Below are 24376 nucleotides of genomic sequence, written 5' to 3' on the forward strand. Positions count from 1 at the left end.
TTCGTCCTTCAAATGAGATTGGAGTCAAAAAATGCTTACAGCACACTTATGTGGCACACTGAAAAAATCTTATCTGACAAATAATAAGATGTCACATTAGATTTTACCATTGTCAGATTTATTCGATGGACAAACGGAGGTGTTGTCCCATAGTTGGGGGACGAAGAAGGGAGAAAAAAAAACTAAGGAACGAAAATGAAACCCAATCAATAATTGAGGGATGAAAAGTACCATTTTGCCAATATAAATTTTTCTTTACACATTTGATATGAGCCTAAACTTGAGCTATCAAATTCGCGCACACATAAGTTTCTCACCCGATGACAAAAAGCTTCTTATCTAATGACAAGTAAATTAGGTCAAAATTCAACGTATGACCACAATGTATTAATTCCATGAGAATTGAGTTTGGGATCTCTCGAGTTCATTCGGATTCGGTTTAGCCCTAGGGAGGGGCTTGGATCATAAGTATAGAGAACAGAGATGTAGACAGATTAAAGTCCTTGGATCAAATTCCACACATACTTTCGCACAAACAGCCGTATGTTAATGTTCACATCGAGACAATAACATTCTGCCGAGTTCTCCAGCTCAAGCGGATAGCAAACAACACACTTAGAAGCAAAAACTAATACAAAAAATTGAGAACAGATTGTTTATAATGCCTCATCAATCAGATTATTGTGCTTTTAATTGACATCTTACCTTACTGGTTCCATCCAGTATTTCTATCGATTATGCCTGTGATTTACTCAGATCTCAGAATCTTCCATGATGCCTTTTCTTTTCTTTTCTTGTGCCTATTGGCTTATTCCATTAGATGAAACTGAGTTCATCTGTGTTCCACTAAGGGGATCTGAAAGATTCACCAGCGTAACGCACATTACCAAGTTCCTCTTCAATGCGCAAAAGCTGCAAACACAAACAAAAAATGTGTGAGCTAATACTACCAAAAAAAATGAACAAAAAGGAAAGTAGGATTCTGGAACTAGACTCCCAAGAGTAAACAGAAACAATTTTCTCCTCATGGTATTGAAGACTCCCGGAGAAATTATTGGTTTATTAAGAAGCAATGCAGAAAGGAATTGAGTTGCACTCTCAAGCTAAACATAACATCATCATGTAGTTTTATGTAATGGCAAGTGTAATAGAAACCTACAATTAGACCAGTTTTTAGCGCAAAGCACGTATGTCCAAGATTGATGAGTCGAGCAATAAGCACAATCTGCTTTGTGGGACTTAGAAGTCATTGTACGGCCTACTTATTGTATAATTTTATGAACAATTTGAGGTTGCGATGAGAGAGAGAGAGTATTAATCTCTGAATGGGAACAGAGAGGTAAAACCATTAGAACTTCTACAGTTTACCTGGTTATACTTTGCCAACCGCTCACTTCTGCAAGGTGCCCCTGTCTTGATCTACAAAACAGAACATGCAATGGTCAACTTCAAAACATAAAGAAAATCTACATAATCGACAGTATGGTGCAAGGTTTTGGCAGTATACCTGTCCACTAGCTAAACCCACAGAAAGATCAGCAATGAAGTTATCCTCAGTCTCACCACTTCTATGACTCACCATAACTCCCCAGCCAGCAGCTTTTGAGTCAAGTGCTGCTCGAATGGACTCAGTCACAGTGCCAATCTGGTTTACCTGCAAATCAATGGATAACAATGATGAGTGAAAATATAATACAATTTCAACATAACTACATACTCTATAAACTTAATAATGGAAAAGATGGCAATCCTGGTCCAAACTAATATAGCTACTACTGCAAGGCATTACAAAGCTATTTACGTGTGTGTGTGTGTGTGTGCGCTTGTGGTGAGAGATACAGCCAACGACAACTTAATCCGTACATAGTTCTTTAGAAGCATAGTTCTTCAGTTATTATTGTGGTCTAGTGAAATAACTCCAAACCCATTTCAAAGGCTCACGCCAGACGTACACCCACTGCAGAGATCCTATTTCTATAGTTTGAAGTTTGAACCTATTGCTATACACATATGGTGACAGACAATGATTTCTACATGTACTAGAAACCATACTTCGTTAGTTTTTCACTTTAGTCCAGTAAAATAACTTGAAACCTAGTGCATTGGGGTCCTGCTACCATGATGGGTAATGGGAGGTCAAATATACTTAATGTTACTCCAATTGCAGAGAGGTGGTTTCTATAGTTTGAATCTGGTGTTTCAAATGTTGCAACATAACAACAATCCAACTGTATCAAGGCTCGCATTATTTTCAAACTAGTGAAATAAAATGAATGATATTAATAAGAAAAGAAAATATGGATTATATATAGACACGTTGCATGGAAGAAGAAAGGAAAAAGGAAAACACAGGATTCATATTGGGTTGGATACTTGCCTTTAGAAGTAAACCATTGCAAGACTTCTTTTGAATGGCCTCAGCTATTCTCTTTGGATTTGTGACTAGCAAGTCATCTCCAACCAGTTGGATATCAACTGAAGATTGTAGTGAAGCCCATGAGCTCCAATCATCCTGGTCAAAGGGATCTTCGATAGAGACAATAGGAAAATCTCTGACAAACTCTCTGTAGAGATCAGAAAGGCTCTGCGCTGAAAGCACATGAGCTCCATCATTTGGTTGTTTCTTGAAGTTCAGATCATATTTCCCATCTTTGGTGAAAAATTCAGAAGCTGCAACATCCATTCCAATTTTGATCTGCATTTTTTTTTTTTGAGTCCATAGTTATCAATTAACGGCAACAATAACAATAAGATCTCTTGGTGCAACAGGGTAAAATGAAAATAACTGCCTCCTACCTTTCCTGTGTAACCAGCCTTTTCAATGGCATCTATGAGCAAAACTAGACCCTCTCTGTTGTCCTGAACATTGGGTGCAAACCCCCCTTCATCCCCAACATTGCAAGCATCTTGTCCATATTTTGCCTTAATAATTCCCTTAAGAATATGATACACTGTAATCTCAAAAGATATAATGTTACCCACCATTCTCATTGCTGATGATAAAGTAATTAACAAACCACCAGACATGCTAAAGAAAGTTACATGACTGAAAAGAAATTCTTCATTGAACCATATAATTAACTAAATGTAAAAAATCATAGCTGCGGAAAATTGACAACAATGTAAGAGTTGATACTATATTATTTACTGGTAATAGAAACCAAAACCACATGTGTAGATTTTTCAACATAGGAATGATAAGCTCAAGCATCCTTGTCTGCATTTTGTAGCGATTAACCAGTGTGAATCCAGAATGCATGTGTACAATAGGTTTAGTCAGCTAACCTTTGCTGTATTCTTTATTGGCAATAGAAGCTAAACCACAAGTGTAGATTTGTTAACATAGGAATAATTAGTTCAAGCATCCTTGTTTGCCTTTAGTAGCAGTTAAACAGTGTGAATCCGGAATGCCTATGTATAATAGGTTTAGTCAGCTAACCTTCACTCCCCATACGAAGTGCCTCGGCAAATGAGGTTGCACCAACTGGTAGTATCATGAATTCTTGCATGGCCAGATTGTTTCCGGCATGACTGCCTCCATTTATTACATTAAAAGCTGGAACTGGCATAACAAGTTCCTTTGTTCCTGACAATTCCTGAATATGCTTGTACAAGGCTACTCCTTTTGCCCCTGCACCAGCTCTACACACGCTTAGAGATACTCCAAGTATTGCATTAGCCCCTAGTTTTGACTTGTTTGGAGTTCCATCAATTTCCAGCATAATGACATCCACATCAGATTGATTTCTAGGCAAATAGAAAGACAAATAATTAAGCAACATTTAAATTGTACAATCAATAGAATGCAGTTATGTGCATGAGCACCGATGTACATGTAAGTACATTTCCAGTGAACTGTAAATGTACAAGCACAAATGCACTCAAAAGTTTACAAGTAGAAATCTGGCAACAATGACAGTAAATGGAGAAATCTCAGGTGTTGACAGTATAGGATCTGTGGAACAAACCAAAGAAATATTTTATGACTGGCTAATCATTTGAATACAGGGAGTACTTAGTTTGACAATTGCAAAATTCACTGCCACACTAGTAAAACTGCCATTTACTCCGCTGACTCTGAGTCTCTCAGAAACTGGTTAAAGTAACTTTGAGAATTGACATCATTAAAAAAATGTAGTTCTCCTAATAAATACGTTATAGTACCTATTAGGCATCCACTTAACATGGGAAAGTTGAATGCAGTATGAAGCAATCACTGGTGAAGTGGAAACAAAGCTTCTTTGTATTGTATTACGGAGCTTACAATTCAATTAACTGTTTGAAAATCAAATTTCGCAAAAAAAAAAAAAATCCATCTCCATTGGCAACAAATATAAGTATTTTTTTTCCTCATTTCACTCGACAATCAGATTGCCTAACTATTTTTTAGGAACTGATCTGTTTTGCCGCCATTAACGATTTTCCGTCTTCGATTTTCAAAAATAGTAGCAACAAATATTTGAAAATGGACAAATATATTTACTAGTTGAAATAAAATGTTATATCGTCGATACCTTACATCGACGCCAACAAGCTTAGGGCCCAAGACATCGTTGATATTTTTCACTGCAGTGAGCACACCTTTACCTCCATAGACACTCTTATCACCGTCTCTGAGCTCAAGCGCCTCGTAGATCCCGGTAGAGGCTCCACTTGGAACCGCCGATCGGTACAAATCATCAGTAACCAAGTCAACCTCAACCGTCGGATTGCCTCTACTGTCAATGATCTGCCTCGCCTTCACTGATTTCACCTTGCACTCCTTAGCAGCCTTGGCCGGCACAGGTGGAGCCGCAGTAAGAGAACATTTGACCGTACGAGTTCTAGCGACTCTAAGCGATGGAATCGGAGGTGCGAACTGAGGCTTCGAGAGAGGGGTTGAGGGAAGGAAGGACTTCTGGAGGAGGTTGGTGGCGGAGTTGGTGGTGGCAAGGGCCATGAGCACGTTTTCTGTAGAGAGAGAAGAGTGTTTGGTGAGAGAGAGAGAGAGAGGGTTCGGAGGTGTAAATAGGAGAGGAGAGCGTGGGAAAGTCCGCCGGGGGTCGATGAATGCAGAGTACTTTGAAAGATGGCTTTTGGTGGTTGTTGGGAATTTTTGGGAAGAGACGTTGGAGCGAGCCAGGAGGCACCAGGTTGGTTAGGTAGGCTTTCTGTCTTATTTGCTCACCTGATCTTGGGCCAAGGCCCTACAAGCCCGGTTTGCCTTTTACAGGCCTACGTAGAGGTTCGGCCCGGTCCAATGCACTAGGCCAAAGTCCGGAATTTTATAAATGAAAAAACAAAAATGTGGTGTGATATCTACCTTTCTAAGTATTATGAATAAAACCATTATGAAGCCACAATGGTTGAGTTAGCTAAAAATAAATCTTCCAACTGACTAGTCATATTGACATTGTAGTTTGTACAACTTAACCAAAATGTTTGGAGAGTGTGATGAGCACCAGGGTCGACATCAAAAGAACGCTTACAATCAGGCTCGTTACGCTCATAGGCCTAAGCTAAAGGAAGCACACGAAGCACATGAGGGCCCAAGCCATGCAGAATTAACCACCAATGCCATGCAGATTTCTGTACAAAGTGACGTGGATGAGTTTGAGGAGCCGCCATTCATGGAGACTAAATCAATTACAAACTCCCTGTTATTTCGGACTAGTTACGTTAATTGTTAGTCTAAGACTAGTATTTAGTTCTAAGTCAAGTAGGTTTCCTTTAAGTTGTCTCCGGTTAAGTTTAGTACTACGTAGTCTAAGTTGAGTTGGGTATGGATTGTTTGTGGCTATATAAGCCACAAGAACTCTTATATTTAGTTATCAATTAAAATAGTCAAAAACCGAGAATTTATTCTTACAGCTCCTTATTCTCTTCTTTCGTTTTGAACAAGATCTATCAGAGTACTGAGACACTTATGCAAGATCTGAAACACGTTATTAGCAGGTTATTACAAAAGGAAAGAAAAGAAAAAGACATTAAGTTGGACCAAATGTTTTTTGTCCGCGAGCTTGACAATGTCCAAAGAACAAGCTTATAACTCGATTACCAATGATATCCCCTATATCTCCTATAACCTTGATCTTCTATGTTGTTCCTCCTTGCACAACAAGCCATGGACAAGATCAAATTGAAGAAAACAAGGAGAGCGAGGTTGAAGTAGGCGAAAAATCTCCATTCCTTCTTAATGAATGCCAGAACTCCTCCCTTGCAAGATAAGCAGTCATAGCATAGCGTGTCCTGGTGATTGCTCCAGGAGATACAATCATGGTCGCCTTCTTCTTTCAATCCCGATTCTGGCACCGTCCAGAACGTCGCGTTCTTATACTCGAATCCACAGCTCATCGGTGGCTTGCAGCAACCGGACTGAATTGGAGACATTTTCATTTTATAGAACTCAGAAGCTTCTGGGACAACATTTTTGCTGAGACTGCTGCAAACTTGAGCATCAACCAAGCAACTCCTGATCTGACGCCAAGTCTTTCCGTCCGTAAAATGCTTCTGCAACCAATCTGAGTAATCCTGGACCCTGTATTCCTTAAATCCTATCCCTTCTACAGCTTTAGTACTGCCACCCTCATGTGTTATAGCGAACACAAACCCGGTCAGCGCAAGAAGCCCCAGTATCATCAAAACCAGAACAAACAAGTAGAAGTTTAGCAGAAAATTAATTTTGCAACAAGAACCCATCAGTCCGAGCAAAGAAAAAACAAATATGAACAAACCCAATAAAAACAATGGGTTTTGGATGATTTTTTGGCAGTAGGTTCCGCCATAGACGTAAAAATACAGACCGATAACAATCGCGCCAATGCCGGTGACTAGAGAGAAGAAATTCAACATTCCAATGGAGGCATTGCTTAGGCGAACCATCGTGTGTTGATTTCTTATCAAGTCTTGTCACTTTGTCTATGGATTATAAAGATAGAGAGGAGGTTTTGCTGCTGTTGAGATACAGAGGTAATTAACAACTGCCTTCGTAAATAAGGAAAATATACAGTTCTCTCTGTCATTTTGCTTTATCTCTAACCTCCTCTACCAGTTCAGCAAGAACTTCCTATATATATCTACCATTGCTTGTCAACAGAAGATGATATATGGGGGATTTTCTTGCAACAGAAAGGAAATCTTACTACGGCCTTTGGTACCAACTCTGTCGTTGCTCCTTCTTTTGGACCCCTCTGACCCTTTCCGCCTTTCTCAAAAAGATCTCTCAAACCCTTCAAATTTCTCTTTGGTTAGACAAAAACTCACTCATCTTAACTATCATGTTTGGAGCCAAGGGGTTATGATGATGTACGGGCCAAAAATCGTCTTGACTCAGTCAACAAGGTATGACTAAAGCTCAATAAATTGAATTGACTAACAGGCCCACGACTTTATATTATGCATGTAAGGATTCAGCCCGATTGGAGTAGGCCCACAACCTATTTCAGGTATGAGGATTCAATTACCAAATTTTTATGTATTCATCATGACATGCACGTGCATGGGTCCACTGCCCCAAAAGACCGCTCACACCTGTCACATCACAACTTGCTGGATGTACTCGCCCCGACCTCCAAAGTCTCTTCTATTTTCGGCTCGATCTCACTGGCTAGCCAATCTTAGGCTTCACTCGTGTCCCTTCGATCAACTTGGTCCATTCTTACAGCCAACCTCGTAACTTGTGCTCACCTTTCTTTAGGTAATGGGTTGTACTTTTGGACATTCATTTTGCTAACCAATCATCTCCTTTTTCAAAGCCTCTGACTCATTTTGAAATCTAAAGTCTACCTTGAGACTTGCACTCGACCCATCTAAGACGACATGCCGCAATTCCAGGATTATACTTTGCCAACTAATCATACTCATCCCTCATGGCTAACGATCTCTAAAGATCATCCTTTCTATAAATACCCTACCTTCTTCCTGAAGAAGATAAGTCCATTACTCTGGCAAAAAATCCCTACTCAATCCATCATTACCCTCACCAAACAAATCTGATTGATTTTGTATGCTTCGGACATTCGACCCCAAACAATGTTCCCGTCAAGCCTTCAACAATGGTCAGATCCCCTCATTTGCCAAGAGATTCGGTCACTTTTGCTATCGGAGCCTCTTTGGCTGACATCCTCCCGATGTCAAGAGATTCAATCTTAATTTGTAATGTTTAAAGCATGAAATTTACTTACACGGACAATTCTCTATTGCCTATAAGAAGTTTATAGAGCGATATGGGTTATCGAGTTGGTAATAAATCCTTTCAGTTGAGAAAATCAAGTTTGATTATTGCATTGATATCGTGGGAATTTGTTAGACTTATAATCCCATATCGCTTGAAAGACACCAAGAAATGTTGTTTATAAGAAAAGTCTAAGCTTCTCTTAACCAAAGAATGCTTTCTCCAGACTCGAGTACCATTAAATGGGACGGTCCAAAGCGGACAATACCTCTACAAATTGTTTAGATTGGACTTTCTTACTGAATTGTCAAAAAACTTATGAAGCATGAGACAATATATATCATAACTAGTCAAGTAGAACAAATATTAATACTCTCTAATTGACCAAATCTGTGTTCAGTCTGGTTGTTGCAAGCCTCCAACTTATTGGGGATTTAAGTATGAGAATGCAACATTGTGGAGAGTGCCCAAAGCAGGTCCTGCAGCGCCCGGCAGTGACCGCATAACATTTGTAGCAAATCATGCAAAGGTGGTGTTATTGCAAACATTAGATTGGAGTGGAGACTTCTTGGTATTTGCAATGCTGGTCTCATTGTCTTTGTTGTGATCATATTCTCCACTGCTTTGTGTGCAAGGGAGAACAATGTACATGATCTAAAGGATAGTTTGTAGATATAGAAACCATTTTTGATCCCCAAATTTTGTTTTCATTTCTTTCAATTTTCTGATTTGGGAAGATAAATGAACTAAGCATCATTCCCTTAATTTTTCGACTAACAATTTCGAGCTCCCAACCCGTAAATAATAAAATAAAATTGGATGATAATGAAAAATTTATAATCCAAAATGTAAAACCATGGGCCTCACATAAAATCGTGTGCATCCATCTCATAATTTGGGATAGAAGGGACAAAAAAAACATTGGGATATGTAAAACCGCTGAAAACACATTGATAGTAAGAACTATGGTTTAATAATCCCTGTCAGAACTCAAAATCATGAAATACAAAAGGTTGATGACCCACCAATAACAAAATTCAAGTGTCAAAGTTTGATCCTACTGGATCACAAACTAGAAAGTAAGAATTCACTTGAGAAATGTGCAAGCTAGGAACAAGAAAACATATACCACCAATGATGTTAGAAGTTCAAGCGTCCAAGTAGGGTGTATCAAGAAAGTTGGAATTGTTGGGCCAACGATCGACCCAACTATCCACCCCGCCACAAGACCTCCAAATCTACACCACAGCATAATAAACGTGAAAGTGAAAAAGGAGCTCTAAACAAATATATGTATGTTCTGATGACTTGTTATTGTAATTCACTCAATGACTTACCCGATGATGAAAGCTCTAGCTAAACTCTTTGTTTTCTCATTGAGGAAGTATATGCATGCTCCTAACGAGACTGCAACCTGGATAACAATTAAAAACGTAATATTAAGCATGAATAACATCTGACTATCTTTCATTTAGAGGAATTTATAATCTGCATAAGACATGCTCTAACGATACGATACTCCTAGAACTCACACGGGCAAGGTTCAGCCTGCCATAACAGTACATTGCGCAGAGCGCCAAATGGATGGCATGAAATTCAATTGGCTCTGTGCACAGACACTCAGCCGTCCGAACATATGTTACTGATTAATATATATAAGTGATTTTCTAGGAGATACAAAATTCATATCAGTGGATATGTAGTTGTTACCTGACCATATCTTTCCAAGCTCAGTTATTAACTAATCTCTTTAAAGTATTAAAGTTTTGAAACATATAGTGGGCCTCAATATCCTAGACCCTCCCTCGTTGCCAGATCAAAAATTCGTCCCAGCCCAAAAAGATTAATAGCAGCAAAGCAAACAAAACCCAAAATTGATGACAATCAAAGAGTATCACCTGAAAATATAAATTATAAGAAAATTTTGAACTCAGACTCGATGACAATAAAAGCAAAGCAAACCTGTAATCAAGCCGAAACTAGGCAAAATCCCAATATAGTAATATACTATCCCAAAATGATAAACTAGATATTTATATTTGTGTGTGTGTGTGTGTGTGTGTATAGTATAAACTATAAAGGATAAACTCATCCAGTTCCATACTCAATCCCGCTGAAGTTGAAGATGAAGAAAAGCACAAAGAAATGTGAAGACAAAGATTCAGAAGGTGTTGAGGACACACTCGATCATTGGGAAGAGACAGTTGTGATGACAAATGGAATGGCATTTCCACCAATTAAGAAGATGAGATGAGGGGGCGGATTTGATATGCTTCGAAGACAATGAAGGAGGCAAGGTTTGGACAGTTGCAGCATGAAGAATCAGATGTTCTTGCTGCCACAAATCTTGACAGAGATGAAGTCTATTTTCAACCTTTTATTTCTTTCTACCAGATAAAAAGTGAGGATTGTTCTAGTTGAGAGTATTTGTTCTACTTCAAAGCTTTGTGTTCTAGTAAACATCTTCTAGAGGTTATATGTATTGCCCCCTTGTAACCTTGGTGCAACCCCAAGGTGCCTTGTGATTTAATTATTCATTAAAAAAAGATAAAAAGTGAGTTCTCAACTTTTTCAGAATTCCACAAAACTAATTCCTAACAGAAAAATGTCACTTATTTTCACAATGGGTTATCATTTTCTATGAAAAGGAAAATAGAAGATGGGCAAACCAAACATAATTAGCCGACTCCCAGAGAAGAAGAAAAGGGAGAATTTCCCCTTTTCCAAGAAAATAACAATATAGAGCATTTCTCTCACTTGCAATTGCATTCGGCTACGAGACATCAGAACAGAAAGCTTTCATCATACGTCAAAAGGGAAACCACAGAATAATCTTCCCGGTCATCGGAGTAATAGAAGAAATTTTCTCATGAGATCATGCATTCAAATGAACATGATCCAAAGTAATTTCCATTAGTGGTTGATGTAAATGGATATTTCAGAAGATATTTGTTACAAAGACAAGTGTGTCAAACAAACCTGAAAAGCAGGTCCACCTTCAGCTGAATTCATGATACTCCAGCCACCCATGAATGCAAACAAGAACAACCTTCTGAATATAACTTCAACTGGAGGAACTTCTACAAAATTAAGTAAACTTTTGACCCAAGGTGGAGACTCTTCCACTTTCTTTTTTAGCCTGCTTTTCAAATTTATTTTTGTTTTCTTTCTTTCTCTAAAGCTGGTCATAAGTAGCTTCTCAAAAGCGGCTTCTATTGATTCTGCACTTCTCTCATGCCCATCATACTGTTGCAAAAGAAAATTGCGAGATCCCCAAATTTCCTCCTCAGAAGCAAAAGGACTCACACCAAGACGTTTATAAGGATCCCAAACATTCATCCGAGGAAACTTTGGGGTGTTACCTATAAGGAGAGCAAGCACAATCAATGACATAAAACTTCAGCACAAAGCAATGATATGGAAAAATGTCATAGGTGTGCTTTGTGCAAATGCATACCACAGACCGCATCAACATTCTGAATCAGAAAACAGTGGGTATTTCCAGGGGCCATACTTTGAAAACATAAACTGAACTATCTAAGGCCCTTGAGAAACATAAGATGTTTCCAGTTTCTGTAGCTATCAATACTTATACAACAATATATACGGATATTTGGGTCAGTGAAATGGTGTCTTCAGCTACACTAGGAAGTTTGCTGCATTGTTCATATTAAAGATAATATCTTTATGTGAATACTGCATTATCAATTGAACCACAGAATTTCCACACCAAATATAAACATCCACAGTCACATACAATTGCTTTGGGGTATTCTAAAGAGGAAATATCTCCCTTCTTTTTACATAGAAGGTTAACAAACTTCACTGGAAAACTAAGAACAATCAAGACGGTTAACCATTACTCTCTCCAACACCAACTTAAAATCTTGTTGGAGGCTTGAGCATAAGTAAACCCTCTGGCCATCTTCATATTTACTAGAATCCTTTAACAGACCAAAACCCTAGATCAACTATAATGAAAGACAGAGAAAATCACATCTTAAAGCATACTAATAAACATCCACCACCACCACTAACAATTCCATTTCACCTGAATAGCATCTGTCCCCTAAAGTTATTGAATAAAACAGATAACGTTGTTGATGTTCAAAATGAGAAATTATAAGGTGGTACACATAAAAATCCAAAGCAGTTGCTTCAAAAGGGAAAGAAGATTAAACATACCTTCATAAGGGGCATTAACTGCACATCTAGGGCTTCTAAAGCTTCGAAAAATGGGGATATAAGGGCCTGCTGCTGTGGCCTTCTTCAGATTTCCATTACAGAAACTGCACAAAAGACCAAAAGTTAAGATTTCAGCACCTTCAAATTCGCTCAAACATAAATAATCACAGGGAAAAAGAAAAAATCAAACGGAGTATTATCAAACACGATTATAATGTCCGGGAAAAACTCAAGAAAACCCAAAAGAGCAGTTGAATTCAACCAAAAAAAAAAGGCGTCTTTTTCAGTTTGAAAAAGAGAAATTGAAGCCAAAATACGTATACAGAAAAAGAGAAAATATAACATACAATTTTTGTGGCAGAAACGGAGTGGATAGAGTTGGATTGGAGAGCGCAAGAGAAGCCATCCAGTGTAGACGACACAGTTATTTGGTTCCTTCGAAGTTTCAGTTCCGCCGATTGAAATCGGAGCCCACCGAGTCTGCAGGAAAGGGGAAGAAGAACAGGAGGTGGGGGATTTCGTGATTTTTATATGAGACAAGAAAATTAGATAATTCCAGAAAAAAAAAAAAAAAAAAAAGGTCAATATGTGATTTTTTAAAAATATTTATGGGAAATTACTCTTTTTTTTAAGAATTTGTTAATTTTTTTTCCCTTCTTAAAGATTATGTAAGTTCAGAATTCCAGATCCCCAAATGCGGATGTTTCGAGATTTCTGCAAGAAGATTACATGGAAAAGGTTGTGGGAAGGAGTATGATTGAAGCTGCAAAAAGGAAATCGAACTGAAAGATCAAAACAATTCGTTTACGCGAACTCTCGAAATCAAAGGCGAAGGAAGACCAGTTCTTTGATGTCGTCCATGGAGAGATGTTAAAGCTTCTTCAATCACAAGAGCTCGTCGACTTGCCATACATTTTGGGATACCTACCATGAGAAAGGATGCCAATGTTTTGCAATCGATCGACAGTCTAACAGGTCCATAGCCTCAGCTACAGCCTCCTCAGCAAGATCCATGGTCCATAGTCGAGCCCAACAAATCCATTACCAGACTACAATCTTCTCAGCAAGATCCACGATCTACAGTCGAGCCCAAAAGGCCCATGGTCTGAGCTATTAGCAAGGCCCACGACCTATAGTCAAGCCCAATTGACTCACGGCATGAGCTACAGCCAACTCAACAAAGGCTCATGGCCTCTACCGTCGATTCACGGCACAAGGCCTTGGAGAAAGCCTAACAGGCTCACGGCCTAAGCATCAACCGACCCAACACAGACACATGACCCAGGAAGCTCCTTCACGAGTTCACGGTCTTACCAAGCAAATGCCCAATGCCCACTAGCTCAACGCCCATGTGCAAGACTGCCAATAGGTGGGTCACATGAGCTAAAAATTTATAAATACCATAGATCCCCACCTTCTCAAAATCAAACCAAACAAGGAAATAGACGATTCTAACCCGCATCCCATCCTCATTCCATCCTTGAATGCGAACCAAATACCCTAAGTGGAGACACCGAAGATGGGGGATGGAGCAATGAGCAATCTTAGGGCATCTAGAGATCATTGAGTGCAAGCGAATGAAGACCGTCCCCAGAGGATTGAGGCCATTCAAGACTCTTGGTAATTTGAAGTTGGGATATACATGCCCCATAATAATTGAATTCAACATAGTTTGAGGCATTCGGTTGTTGAAATAAATTCGGATATTCGTGAGAACACGTGGGAAGTATTGTCCGCTTTGGGTCTTATACTTGCACGGATTTATCATTTAAAGTACCTCACAAAGTATAAGGTTGAGCTATCACTTATATACCACGTCGTTTGGTAAACCCAATGATGTGGGACTTTCTATTTCTAACATTTGTTAGATACATGGATACCTTGTGAAAAGAATCTTCGCCGCTTGATTTGTTGTATCATTGTATGAGATTGAGAAGTCAAAAGTATTTGTATTGGCAACAAATTTCACTTACTAGTTTTAAACAAATATTGAGTTTATAATTCATGTAATGATGAAGAAAAAGTTAGATAAATTATAAAAATGAAAAAAAAAATTAATATAATGTGTGACTTATCTATCGAAATCAAATTGTTAGATTCAAATTATGTACTTTACAATTTTAAATGAATTGCGGAAGTCCGTTGATTATGCAATGCAAGTTGTACTTCTAAACATCAAAACAACACCAACTATTCAATCTTCCGTATGGGTTGATCATTGATGTGGGTGGCTCTAGTTACTTGTCCAAGCGACTTGTTCTTTATTGGCTCAAAATTTCCTTACTTTTGATCCATTTATTTCTCATCACATATTCTTCTTCACAACCAGGAAGTTCCAGTGTCCAAAGAACCAACGCTCTGTGTCTCACAGTGAGAGAGGTGGCCGAGAATGGCAATGAAGATGGCCCTCCAAGCTTCAAGCACAGCCAGGCCCACCATCTGTTCTTCACCCTCACAATCTTCAACTCCCAGAGCTTTCAGGAAACCTCAGTTGAGACCCACTTCTGTGGCACTGCCAGCGTCAACCACCATCTCTCTTTTGTCTCTCTTCACAACTGCCCAGGAAGCCAAGGCCCTCAGCCTTGGAAAAGACCAAATTGTCTCATCCCTCACTGAAGTAAGAAGTTAACACCTCATAGTCTTTTTTATATTATTGTTAATTTGCTTTCTAAAGCAGAATATGAAGCAATTGAAAGCCTCCAAGTTGTTAATTCACTGATATAATTGTTCTAGAATGGGTTTCTGGAGAGGAAATGAAGCCATTTTAGGTTTACCAAAAGAGTCATATACTTCCTAATTTGTGGTGGGCAATGATGATGAAGCTTGTTTCTTCAGTTTTAATTAATACCCATATCTTGAAATTGGATTATTGTGGCAAATTGGTAGGTGGAGAAGACTATTGATCAGGTTCAAGAAGTGGGTTCAAGTTTCTTTGATACCACACAGAGAATTCTGGAAGTTGTAGGAAATGCTTTGAAGCCTGCCGTCGACAATGCACTGCCTATTGTGAGCCAGGCTGGAGAACAGGCATTGAAGATTGCCTCGCCGGCGATTTCTGAGGCGTCGAAGAAAGCCCAAGAAGCAATTCAAAGCACAGGTCTTGATACAGAACCAGTAATCAGTGCTGCAAAGGTTTGCCCTTTACTTTCTTCAACTAAATTTTCTTTGAAGATGTGCACTGTCATTTGTATTTTTGGTTCTGACTTGCTCAACTCGCATGCTTTGTGTTGCATTTGTTGTGGAAGTGATGTAGGACTAGTGGCAAAGAAAATCGACGAGTAAGAGTGAAATATCACGTTGTTAGAATTGCGTGAAATTTGGTTGGGAGACACGTTTCGACGTGGTTGATAAAACTAGTAGCTCCATCCTATTTTCTACAAATCCCACTATTTAGGGCCTCAATTGGGCCTCAATTGGACCTTTATTTTACTTGATTAAATGTTGGTCCAAGGCTTGTTCGTAGTTTCCGTCTCCGTCAGGAAGTCACTATAGGCTATAACATGCATTGCAAATATGGTCAATGGAAGCAGGCTCATTTTCATAAATGTTATATTGATTTCTCTGTGAAATGTGGTCTGATTTAAATTCATTTGACTAGAGATATACTTACGTTTATCTAACCTATGGTACTTCTGGTAACAGACAGTGGCTGATGCTGCACAGAAAACTACACAGGTGGCCAAGCCTATAGCTTCATCAACTGTTGAGACCATCTCTGCAGCAGACCCTACTGTGATCGTCGGAACTGCTGGAGTTCTATTTCTTACGTATCTTGTTTTTCCTCCCATCTGGTCTGCCATCACCTTCAGCCTTCGTGGTTACAAAGGTTATGCTGCATCTGATTTTGAGTTTCCTATATTTGTTCAAGTCCTAGATATAATATGTTATGATTTTGCACTTCGCCAGGTGAGCTTACTCCCGCTCAAACACTTGATGTTTTATCAACGAAGAATCACCTTATGGTTGATATTCGACCGGAGAAGGACAAGGGCAAGGCTGGCGTTCCTCGCCTTCCCTCCAATGTGAAAAACAAGTTGATTGCTATTCCGTAAGTAATTCTCTTCCCAACAGCCTCGTTTCAATAATTCCGCGATGAAGACTAATGTAGGACTAATGTATGGGCGTGTAAAGTGGCTGGGTTATATGCAATTTCGCAGACTTTCTTTGAACAGTTCTCTAATAAAAGAATGTGGAGTTAAGTTTTCTTTCATGATATCCTTTTACTTGAAGATGTTCAATTCAATTTGGCATTCTTTACGGCCATTTACAATCCGGAACCTAATGTAACTCATTCATTATCTGAAATTTCAGTTTGGAAGAGTTACCGAGCAAGTTAAGAGGGCTTGTCAGAAATACGAAGAAAGTTGAAGCAGAAATTGCAGCATTGAAGATTTCATATCTCAAGAGGGTTAACAAAAGCTCCAGCATTGTGATCATGGACTCGTCAGTTCTTTTTTTCTCGACTGCTGCATGACAAATAAGATCGATCCATGATTTAACATATCCGCTTTAGCAGTTCATCTGAAGTCCATTTTTCTCATTTTTCTTAGATTCGCCATTGAATTCTTCAGGTACTCGGATTCGGCAAAGATAGTTGCAAGAGCACTAACAAGTCTTGGGTTCAAGAACTGCTGGATTGTGGCGGATGGGTTCTCCGGAAGCAGAGGATGGATGCAGAGCCGGCTAGGAACAGAATCATACGATTTTTCTTTCGCTGAGGTTCTCTCTCCATCCCGAATTATTCCTGCAGTTACTAGACGGTTTGGTACAACCACCAGCACGAAGTTTCTTCCTGGAGCTGAATAAATTCATTTCCTGCAACTTTTAGTCATTATTTGAATGTGCATTCTTGCTTCAGATTAGATTCTTCATTAGTCATGCGTCCGAGTAATCAAAATTTTCCTTCACGATTCATGTTCTTCAAGTTCTGTTTGACACAAAAAGAAGAAAATGTTTTGGTACCACTATTGTTCCCTTCAATTCCAAGGTAATTTGGAGAAGAATGCAAGGTTGTATCAGCTTCTTCAACACACACTCGTCAAGACTCTCGCAAGATGAACTTGATATTTTAAGTTGAATCATGCCGGTGAGGGGTCTAGTATCCGGTTGAATTGATACGTACATACCGATATTTAAAACACCATTGGTTAATAACCAAGATATGGACGATAAAGTTTATGATTTTGACAGTATTATTGTTGAAGAAACTATAGTCTATGACTGTTCTTCCACAGCCTCAGATGATGATATTCAGTACTCTAAGCTTTCCTATGGTGGAGAAACTATAGTCTATTTCCATTTATTCTCTCTGTTGTTGCTCCTTCTTTGAGTGCTTTCTAATCCTCAAACGACCAAAAACTAAGAGAGTTATCAAGAGAACTAACTCTACAAAACCTACTCATGTTGTAAATTATGCTCTTCAGTCTTCATTCCACAAAGCTTTTTTTGGAACTAAGAAAGTTATTTTAGATTGTAATACACATGATCTCGAAGAAAAAAAGGGTTTTTTCCCTATCTTTCTTTTAAATCCTGCCGCAAAAAGATGGGGTGTTCCCACCCATTGATGAAGGTTTTTATACCTTCCGATAAGTTGAGTTGGACTCTAATTAGATTCGACGTAACCCACAAACCCAATAATAATATAATATTGTTCGCTCTAAGCCGAAACCCTCACAGATTTATTCCTCTTAGACCCAACATCCTCACCTAAGCCCAAAAAAATCAATCATACTGTATTAGGTAATGAGAACTCTTTATCCACTTGCCACTCCTTCATTTCTTTACCGATATGGGATCTCACCACCCCTCTTGTGCTTTACAAAGGGTATTAGTATATTTACACCCCCGAATATTTGTGTTAAAATCGACAGTTATGACGCGGGTGTGTCGAATGGACAGGATGGGGGTGAGACCTGGAACAGTCCCAAACAAAAGGTGCAAACACCATTTTTGAAAGCATGTGTGGCCTAGTTTATTAGGCAATGGGTTCTGTAGTAAAGTACAGATACAATGTGCCATCACATCTTAGATAAAGTGTAAACAGCACTTTTGGCCTTATTGGAGGAAAATAAATCCTCGTGAAACACAAGTAGAAGAAAAGACCAAGATTCTTATGCGAGCTAAGAACAGAGAATCAAAGCACGACTAGCTTGAGATGGGACCTAGTTTAGGACTTTCTTGAATTCCTTTGCCTGCAACAGCATCTTATTCTTTTGCACATTTCACATTCAAATTTAAAACTTTACTTGTAGAGTAGTAATGTGAAAAGTCGAACTTGAATCCCTAAACTAAAATCTAGAAGGATCCACTCCAAACAACTCATCCAAACCCTAAACCCTAAACTAGCTGCTTGTTATATCGTTCACATGTAGTGAAACTCTGATGACGCATAATTCATTTACCAATTAGGGTACAACTTACCAGCTTGCAAAGACACAAAACATAAAATGGTTAAATTTCAACCAACAAAAGTGGATATGCATTGCTTCAGAGATCCAGAATTGCAACAATGTCAATAAACCTCACATGCAATCAAAATCCTTAATTTTGGTGAAATCTCCAACTTATAACATCGAAACCTCCCTCTTTTTTCTTTCTTTTTACTTTGCATATGAACTGATAAAAGACGCATGTTCTTTAATAGAAAGGCCTGAAACTAACACCTCAAAGTTTCATTAAGCGATCACCAAGCCAATTGGATCAGTGAGTAAGAAAGGGGCACTGAAAATCAGCAGACCAGATTTCAAGTCAAAATTCAAATCAAGAAGTTCAAAACTATGCAGATTGAGATAAATCTCCATCAATGAACCAAAACAAGCAATTAAAAAAGGAATATCCACAAAACAAGCAATTTTCCATGATTCTTTTCCCGCGTTTTTCCAGTTAGTACTCAGATTCTAGAGCCAAGATTCCACCATTAATGGGAGAATGAAATTTTCTTGTTTGTTACAAGGAATTTGATTCGAGATTCCAAGGCTAAGTATAAAGTATCAAACCTAGCAGATGCTCCAACGCTGTGGTAATTTTATTGCCCATCACTTTCATGCAGCAATCGCCATCGTATGTTTCCCACTTGAAAACTTCTTCCCAAGAAAATTTTTTGAACCGTGATAAAGAAACAATCATAATCTTTTCCACCACATGATCAAAGAAAATGACGCATAACATAAATGACCCGCAAATTAAATTCGCATGACTGTTGGTAATCACTAAAATAAAATTTAGCATCTTAGTGCAATGCTGTAACCAAAAAGGGAATGACATATGGCCTCAACAAACTGAAAGAGTGATCATCATGGTGCATCACTGTAAACTGTTATTAGGGGTAACTAAGCAGATGATTATGCAAAATTCTTTTTCTAATGATTACACAAACTACTCTTTTCTTCACCTTCCAATGTGCTAGAAGCATAAAGCAGTAAAGGTTTGTGGAGCACAAAAGGCTTATCAAAAAAATATCACTGCTGCAATTATACTGGAGTACTGGACCACCAGTCAAATCCCCTCAATCAAGAAAGCACTTTAAGAAAAGCAGATTCAAAAAACACAGTTATATAGTTTGAAAGACAGAAAGCTGTTTACTAGGAAACAATTTCACACAGCAAACCCTAAAAGAAAAAGGTATGATAAGTAACAAAAAGATAAATTAACTCGTATAGATGGTGCAAGAAAAAAAAAAGCATGAAAGAGAGAATTAGAGAAATATAATACCATCAAAGTGGTAAAGATACTCACGGGTAGTGTGTGTAGGTTGTTCTTACATCTGCTTAGGTTGTAGTTCGAAAAAAAAAGTGGTAAAGATAAGTTACACAGAAATGATAACAAAGCACAGAAAATATCGTATCATATTATATGTGTGTGTAACTGTGTAAGTATGTAAGTGATAGAGAAGAGTTGGTTTGTCACATTATTTGCTCTAAACACAGCTGCATAATAATATAGCAACTGAAACTAAACAGCGAACAATTTACAGTTCCATTGATTTAGACAGACAAAGTGTTCAACAACACAAGACAATTGGGCGAGAAAAGCTTAAATATTTCATCTAATTTCACAAATAGTGTCTTTATTTCCACATCCTCCCCACCTCCTGCCCCTCATGATCATCACCACAATATTAGTTAAGTGCAAATAAAAAAAAAACCTTAAAATGAGAAGTTGGTTTCCCAAAAACAAAAATATTAGTTTTACACCAAGCTAAATGCAGCTCACAAAAAATCAGGGATTAATTAGCCTCAAAATGACAAGAGAATAGTGAAATACAGCGAGAATGAAAAGATCTAAATACTCTTCTCATGTGACTTCAAGCACTTCTTGTATCTTCAAAGCAAAGGAGAATTATCAATTATCTTCCCCATGTATTAAAAATTAAGGCCAGTAGAATAAGGAAAGAAGTTTGGTGTCTTTTATGTCTTTCAAATGGAAATCTTTCATTTCCAGGAGTTCCATAAAAACAAAACACACAGGAAAGTAAATTTGTATCCCAAACTCCAATTCCTACAACAAAAAAGGTTCTTTGAACAGATTTTCTATATAATATTTTCACTTTGCATCATTGAAGAGATTTACAAAAAAAAGTTCCTAAATTTCACCCATCAAACATCCTTTCACGACACAAAAATTGAACAGACGAAAACTTTACAGCATGCATGGAACAACAAACAAGGCCCAGACTGCCCTTATTTTTCTGAGCAACCAAACAGCCACACATGCTCAAAGACAAGAGGAAGGAACAACGGAAGGGGTAAGCGCTGGATGCAGAGGTTTATCGATCGATTCATGTCTTTTCGCGATTTTTCACTACAAAAAATTTCCAGGAAGAGATCGATGAACCGCTGCCTCCAGTGACTTCACCCACCCAAACCAAACCAAAATCAAAAAGAAAAAGAAAAACAATTCCATTTCACGTCACTCAGACCACAAGAACAGAGATCCACACAAATCTTATGACACAGATCTGAATCTACTCACTACACAATAACAAAACAAACACAGAAGCTGCATACGCATACATTCATGTAGCGCTATGAATCTATATATAGACAGAGAGAGAAGAGAGAGCAGAGATTAGAACTTTGAACCAGGAATCTTGAATGAGAGGATCACGGGTGCCGTACGTTTCTCTTTCTCCTTTGTTGAATGAGACCTTGACGAGTCATTATTGTGTATTTACAGTTTTGCACCTCTGATTCCGGTCAATAATCAACGAGCGCGTGCTATATTTTATATCTGCTAATGAGCGAATGATTAACCAACACGTGTAGAAAAATAATGTCTAACGTGTCGCATTGTAATTGGTTGCATTTTGTGGTATAAATCAACCATATTAAAAAAATAATTTGTCGATAAATTTAAATGGAAGTATAATTCACTTGGGTGGAACAACAGAATTATACATATTTATTCCTTACGATTTTATGCAAGAATAATCTTAGTAATTGTAAACGTGCAACTTGTTTATAATATTCATGTCATTTTCGAAAAAAATATGATAGTTTAACATTGTTTTGAATAGGAATTATAACAAACATCCAGAATATTCATGTCATTTTCGAAAAAAATATGATAGTTTAACATTGTTTTGAATAGGAATTATAACAAACATCCAGAATTTGTCTGCTATTTATTTTATATTTACACATTGCGTCCAATTTAGATTTTAAATAGAAAATTTATCCATAACCAATTCGAGTAATTATTTATTAACATAAAATAACTACATTATGAGTAGGCATGGCAACGGAGCGGGGTCAGGGCGGATCATGGCTGTCCCGCCCCGCACCTCACCTCCACGAGTGTGACCAGCACCCGCCCTACCCCGTATGTCGGGACAACATTTAACCCCTGTCCCCGCCCCGTTCCAATCTATGGGTTCCCGTGGATCCCAACCCTGCACAGAAATATCTATTTATGTATCCCCGCCCCGCACAGAAATCTCTGTCTATGTATTTTTTTTTAAATGTTTTTATCAAAAATAGAACTTGAAACCCCTCACTTATATCACTAGTACACATACCAACTAAGCTACTTAATGTGTTTTTAATTGAAGAAACACAATAATTCAATATATTATATTAAAAAAACCATTAGTATTAAAATGATATCTAAAAATAAAACTATCTTACGCATGTGGAGTGTGTATATATACATATATAATTATTTTCTATATACATATATATATATACACACATGTATAGCGGATCGGGTTGCGGGGCGGGAGGCAAACTCGTCCCCGCCTCGCCCCACATACGGGTTGAGATTCTTTGCCTTTGCCTCGTCCCCACCCCGCACAAGCCTCGGATCAGGGAAAATCCGAGGGGGTAGGGGTGGATCGGGTCGGGTTGGGTTGAGATCAAATATTGGTTTGATATCATTATTGGGATTTGTTGTGATATGATGATTCGTCTTATCTCTTGGTTTGAATTTAAATCATCATGGGTTAATGCAAGGAGATTTTGTGTGAGGTCTTCTTCCCTCATTGGGTTGAGTCTAGGTACGTAGTTGCTTCCTCAGATCATGTATAGTTGTTGAGTTGGGATCACTCCCATTTTCCTCGGTTGACTTCCTAGGTTGACTCCTCTCTAGATTGTCTCTGGGAAGTCATTCCTCTGGATGCCACATGTCAGGCTGTCACATTTTACTTATCCACAAATACCCCCAACCTTTACTCTGTCTTTTCCTTTCCTAGAAAAGGAGAGATGAATGGTAAGTTTGTTGTTTTCTCGGGTTCTTCCCATGTCTTGAGTAGGTTGTCTTTACCTTCTAGCGGGGCTGGAAGGCTAGCTTTTTTCGTCTTTCCTTGACTTTCCTTTCTTTACATTTTCTCTTATTTTTTTGGGGCGTGGCGTCCGTTTTGGTAGGGTCTATCTTACCAAAAAGGACATCAACCGATCATGACATGGTCGGCTGTTGGTCTTTGGTTTAGGCCTCCTTGGTAGTTTTATATAAGGTAAGAACTCGGCTTGGGATGATGCATCATTGGCAATCTTATATAGGTAAGAACTCGGCTTGGGATGATGCCTCATCGATAATCTTGTGTGAGGTAAGACATCGACTTGCTATGATGTCACACTGGCAATCTAGTGCGAGGTAAAACCTTGGCTTGGGATGATGGTTCTTTTTATAGGCGTCGGAGAGTGTATCTATTGAGATTTCTTATCCCGTATTGTTAGGACTGTTAAGGTGAGATGTGATTTTCACGACTTCAAGATTGTGATTCGAGGGTCCATCCTAATTCGCCGTTGTGATATACGGATCCTGATATTGAGGTCGTTAAGACTTGATCCTTGGATTCACTTTCACGAGTTACTCAAGGGGATTATCTATAGTCTTTCCTGTTGGATATATAGCATGCATGAACAAATGTAATAATTAATATATTGAATTTATTACAGCCTAGTTACACAATATGAAACAATAACATTAGCAGAAACAGTAATACTAACAGAAAACAATAACACAATTAAAATTACATGAATTAAGTATACAGAAATCGAAGTTTGCAACAACTGAAAAAGGAACAGCAAGGAAGAGAGAGGTACGGTGTGGACCGAATCTCCTTAAAGTGAATTTGCTCCTGCCTAGCGGTGTCTAGCAACTTCGAGCAATCACCTCCCAAGATACAACGCTCATTTCACCATCTTGTTAGTGACACTCCAAAACAGGTAGTACAAACGAACCAAGTAAGAACAGCACTCTCAGACTAGAATTTTCGTGTCCTTGAAATGAAGCTGCATCTTGTTAGTGACACTCCAAAACAGGTAGTACAAACGAACCAAGTAAGAACAGCACTCTCAGACTAGAATTTTCGTGTCCTTGAAATGAAGCTGCATCTTGTTAGTGACACTCCAAAACAGGTAGTACAAATGAACCAAGTAAGAACAACACTCTCAGACTAGAATTTTCGTGTCCTTGAAATGAAGCTGCAGGACTCCTTATATAGGAGCTAGAGCAACCAATTGCCCAGAAAAATCATAGAGTAGTTGCTGATTTTCTGGGCACAACCACTTGACCAGGAACTGCCCACTGATATGGTGGGCA

At 38.4% G+C, this 24376-nt stretch overlaps 4 protein-coding genes across 6 annotated transcripts; 1 reads left to right on the forward strand and 3 right to left on the reverse strand.

The window, feature by feature from the left end:
- Nucleotides 1-486: 486 nt before the first annotated feature.
- On the reverse strand, nucleotides 487-5132 carry LOC119987395 (enolase 1, chloroplastic). The gene is made up of 7 exons (XM_038832294.1): nucleotides 4515-5132; nucleotides 3440-3747; nucleotides 2797-2951; nucleotides 2378-2695; nucleotides 1508-1654; nucleotides 1369-1419; nucleotides 487-912 (listed from the first exon to the last, which is right to left on the reverse strand). Exons 1-7 carry the CDS (start codon nucleotides 4937-4939, stop codon nucleotides 847-849), a joined length of 1470 nt encoding a protein of 489 aa, XP_038688222.1. The 5' UTR covers nucleotides 4940-5132; the 3' UTR covers nucleotides 487-846.
- A 901-nt stretch (nucleotides 5133-6033) lies between these two features.
- Nucleotides 6034-6861, reverse strand: LOC119986967 (tetraspanin-8-like). The gene has a single exon (XM_038831654.1). The coding sequence runs from the start codon at nucleotides 6859-6861 to the stop codon at nucleotides 6034-6036; it is 828 nt and encodes a 275-aa protein (XP_038687582.1).
- A 2218-nt stretch (nucleotides 6862-9079) lies between these two features.
- Nucleotides 9080-13304, reverse strand: LOC119986462 (protein CHAPERONE-LIKE PROTEIN OF POR1, chloroplastic-like). 3 transcript variants are annotated; one of them, XM_038831022.1, is made up of 6 exons: nucleotides 13146-13304; nucleotides 12685-12817; nucleotides 12338-12441; nucleotides 11132-11514; nucleotides 9490-9566; nucleotides 9080-9390 (listed from the first exon to the last, which is right to left on the reverse strand). In XM_038831022.1, exons 2-6 carry the CDS (start codon nucleotides 12741-12743, stop codon nucleotides 9240-9242), a joined length of 774 nt encoding a protein of 257 aa, XP_038686950.1. In that variant the 5' UTR covers nucleotides 12744-12817; nucleotides 13146-13304; the 3' UTR covers nucleotides 9080-9239. The 3 variants fall into 3 exon arrangements, with proteins under 3 accessions (XP_038686950.1, XP_038686948.1, XP_038686947.1); XM_038831020.1 differs by having other exon boundaries at nucleotides 13067-13289; XM_038831019.1 differs by having other exon boundaries at nucleotides 12685-13288.
- A 1255-nt stretch (nucleotides 13305-14559) lies between these two features.
- LOC119986458 (calcium sensing receptor, chloroplastic) lies at nucleotides 14560-17418 on the forward strand. Its single transcript, XM_038831015.1, has 6 exons — nucleotides 14560-14954; nucleotides 15224-15469; nucleotides 15980-16163; nucleotides 16244-16385; nucleotides 16649-16780; nucleotides 16909-17418. The coding sequence occupies exons 1-6, from the start codon at nucleotides 14727-14729 to the stop codon at nucleotides 17141-17143; spliced, it is 1167 nt and encodes a 388-aa protein (XP_038686943.1). The 5' UTR covers nucleotides 14560-14726; the 3' UTR covers nucleotides 17144-17418.
- Nucleotides 17419-24376: the final 6958 nt, after the last annotated feature.

The sequence above is a fragment of the Tripterygium wilfordii genome, chromosome 20 (genome assembly GCF_013401445.1).
Source record: "Tripterygium wilfordii isolate XIE 37 chromosome 20, ASM1340144v1, whole genome shotgun sequence".
NCBI classification, from domain to species: Eukaryota; Viridiplantae; Streptophyta; class Magnoliopsida; order Celastrales; family Celastraceae; genus Tripterygium; species Tripterygium wilfordii.

Bases quoted from the DNA above. Each gene is read 5' to 3' on its own strand.
- LOC119987395 (XM_038832294.1), bottom strand. From the start codon at position 4,939: ATGGCCCTTGCCACCACCAACTCCGCCACCAACCTCCTCCAGAAGTCC. The intron at 2,952-3,439 runs GTTAGCTGACTA...TTGAGATTACAG, and splicing joins ACTTCGTATGGGGAGTGAAG to TGTATCATATTCTTAAGGGA. The intron at 2,696-2,796 runs GTAGGAGGCAGT...AAAAAAATGCAG, and splicing joins AGGCTGGTTACACAGGAAAG to ATCAAAATTGGAATGGATGT.
- LOC119986967 (XM_038831654.1), bottom strand. From the start codon at position 6,861: ATGGTTCGCCTAAGCAATGCCTCCATTGGAATGTTGAATTTCTTCTCT.
- LOC119986462 (XM_038831022.1), bottom strand. From the start codon at position 12,743: ATGGCTTCTCTTGCGCTCTCCAATCCAACTCTATCCACTCCGTTTCTG. The intron at 12,442-12,684 runs GTATGTTATATT...TCTTTTGTGCAG, and splicing joins CCGTTTCTGCCACAAAAATT to TTTCTGTAATGGAAATCTGA. The intron at 9,567-11,131 runs GTTTGTTTGACA...ATTGTTATCCAG, and splicing joins AAGGTGGACCTGCTTTTCAG to GTTGCAGTCTCGTTAGGAGC.
- LOC119986458 (XM_038831015.1), top strand. From the start codon at position 14,727: ATGGCAATGAAGATGGCCCTCCAAGCTTCAAGCACAGCCAGGCCCACC. The intron at 15,470-15,979 runs GTTTGCCCTTTA...TTCTGGTAACAG, and splicing joins CAGTAATCAGTGCTGCAAAG to ACAGTGGCTGATGCTGCACA. The intron at 16,386-16,648 runs GTAAGTAATTCT...CTGAAATTTCAG, and splicing joins AACAAGTTGATTGCTATTCC to TTTGGAAGAGTTACCGAGCA.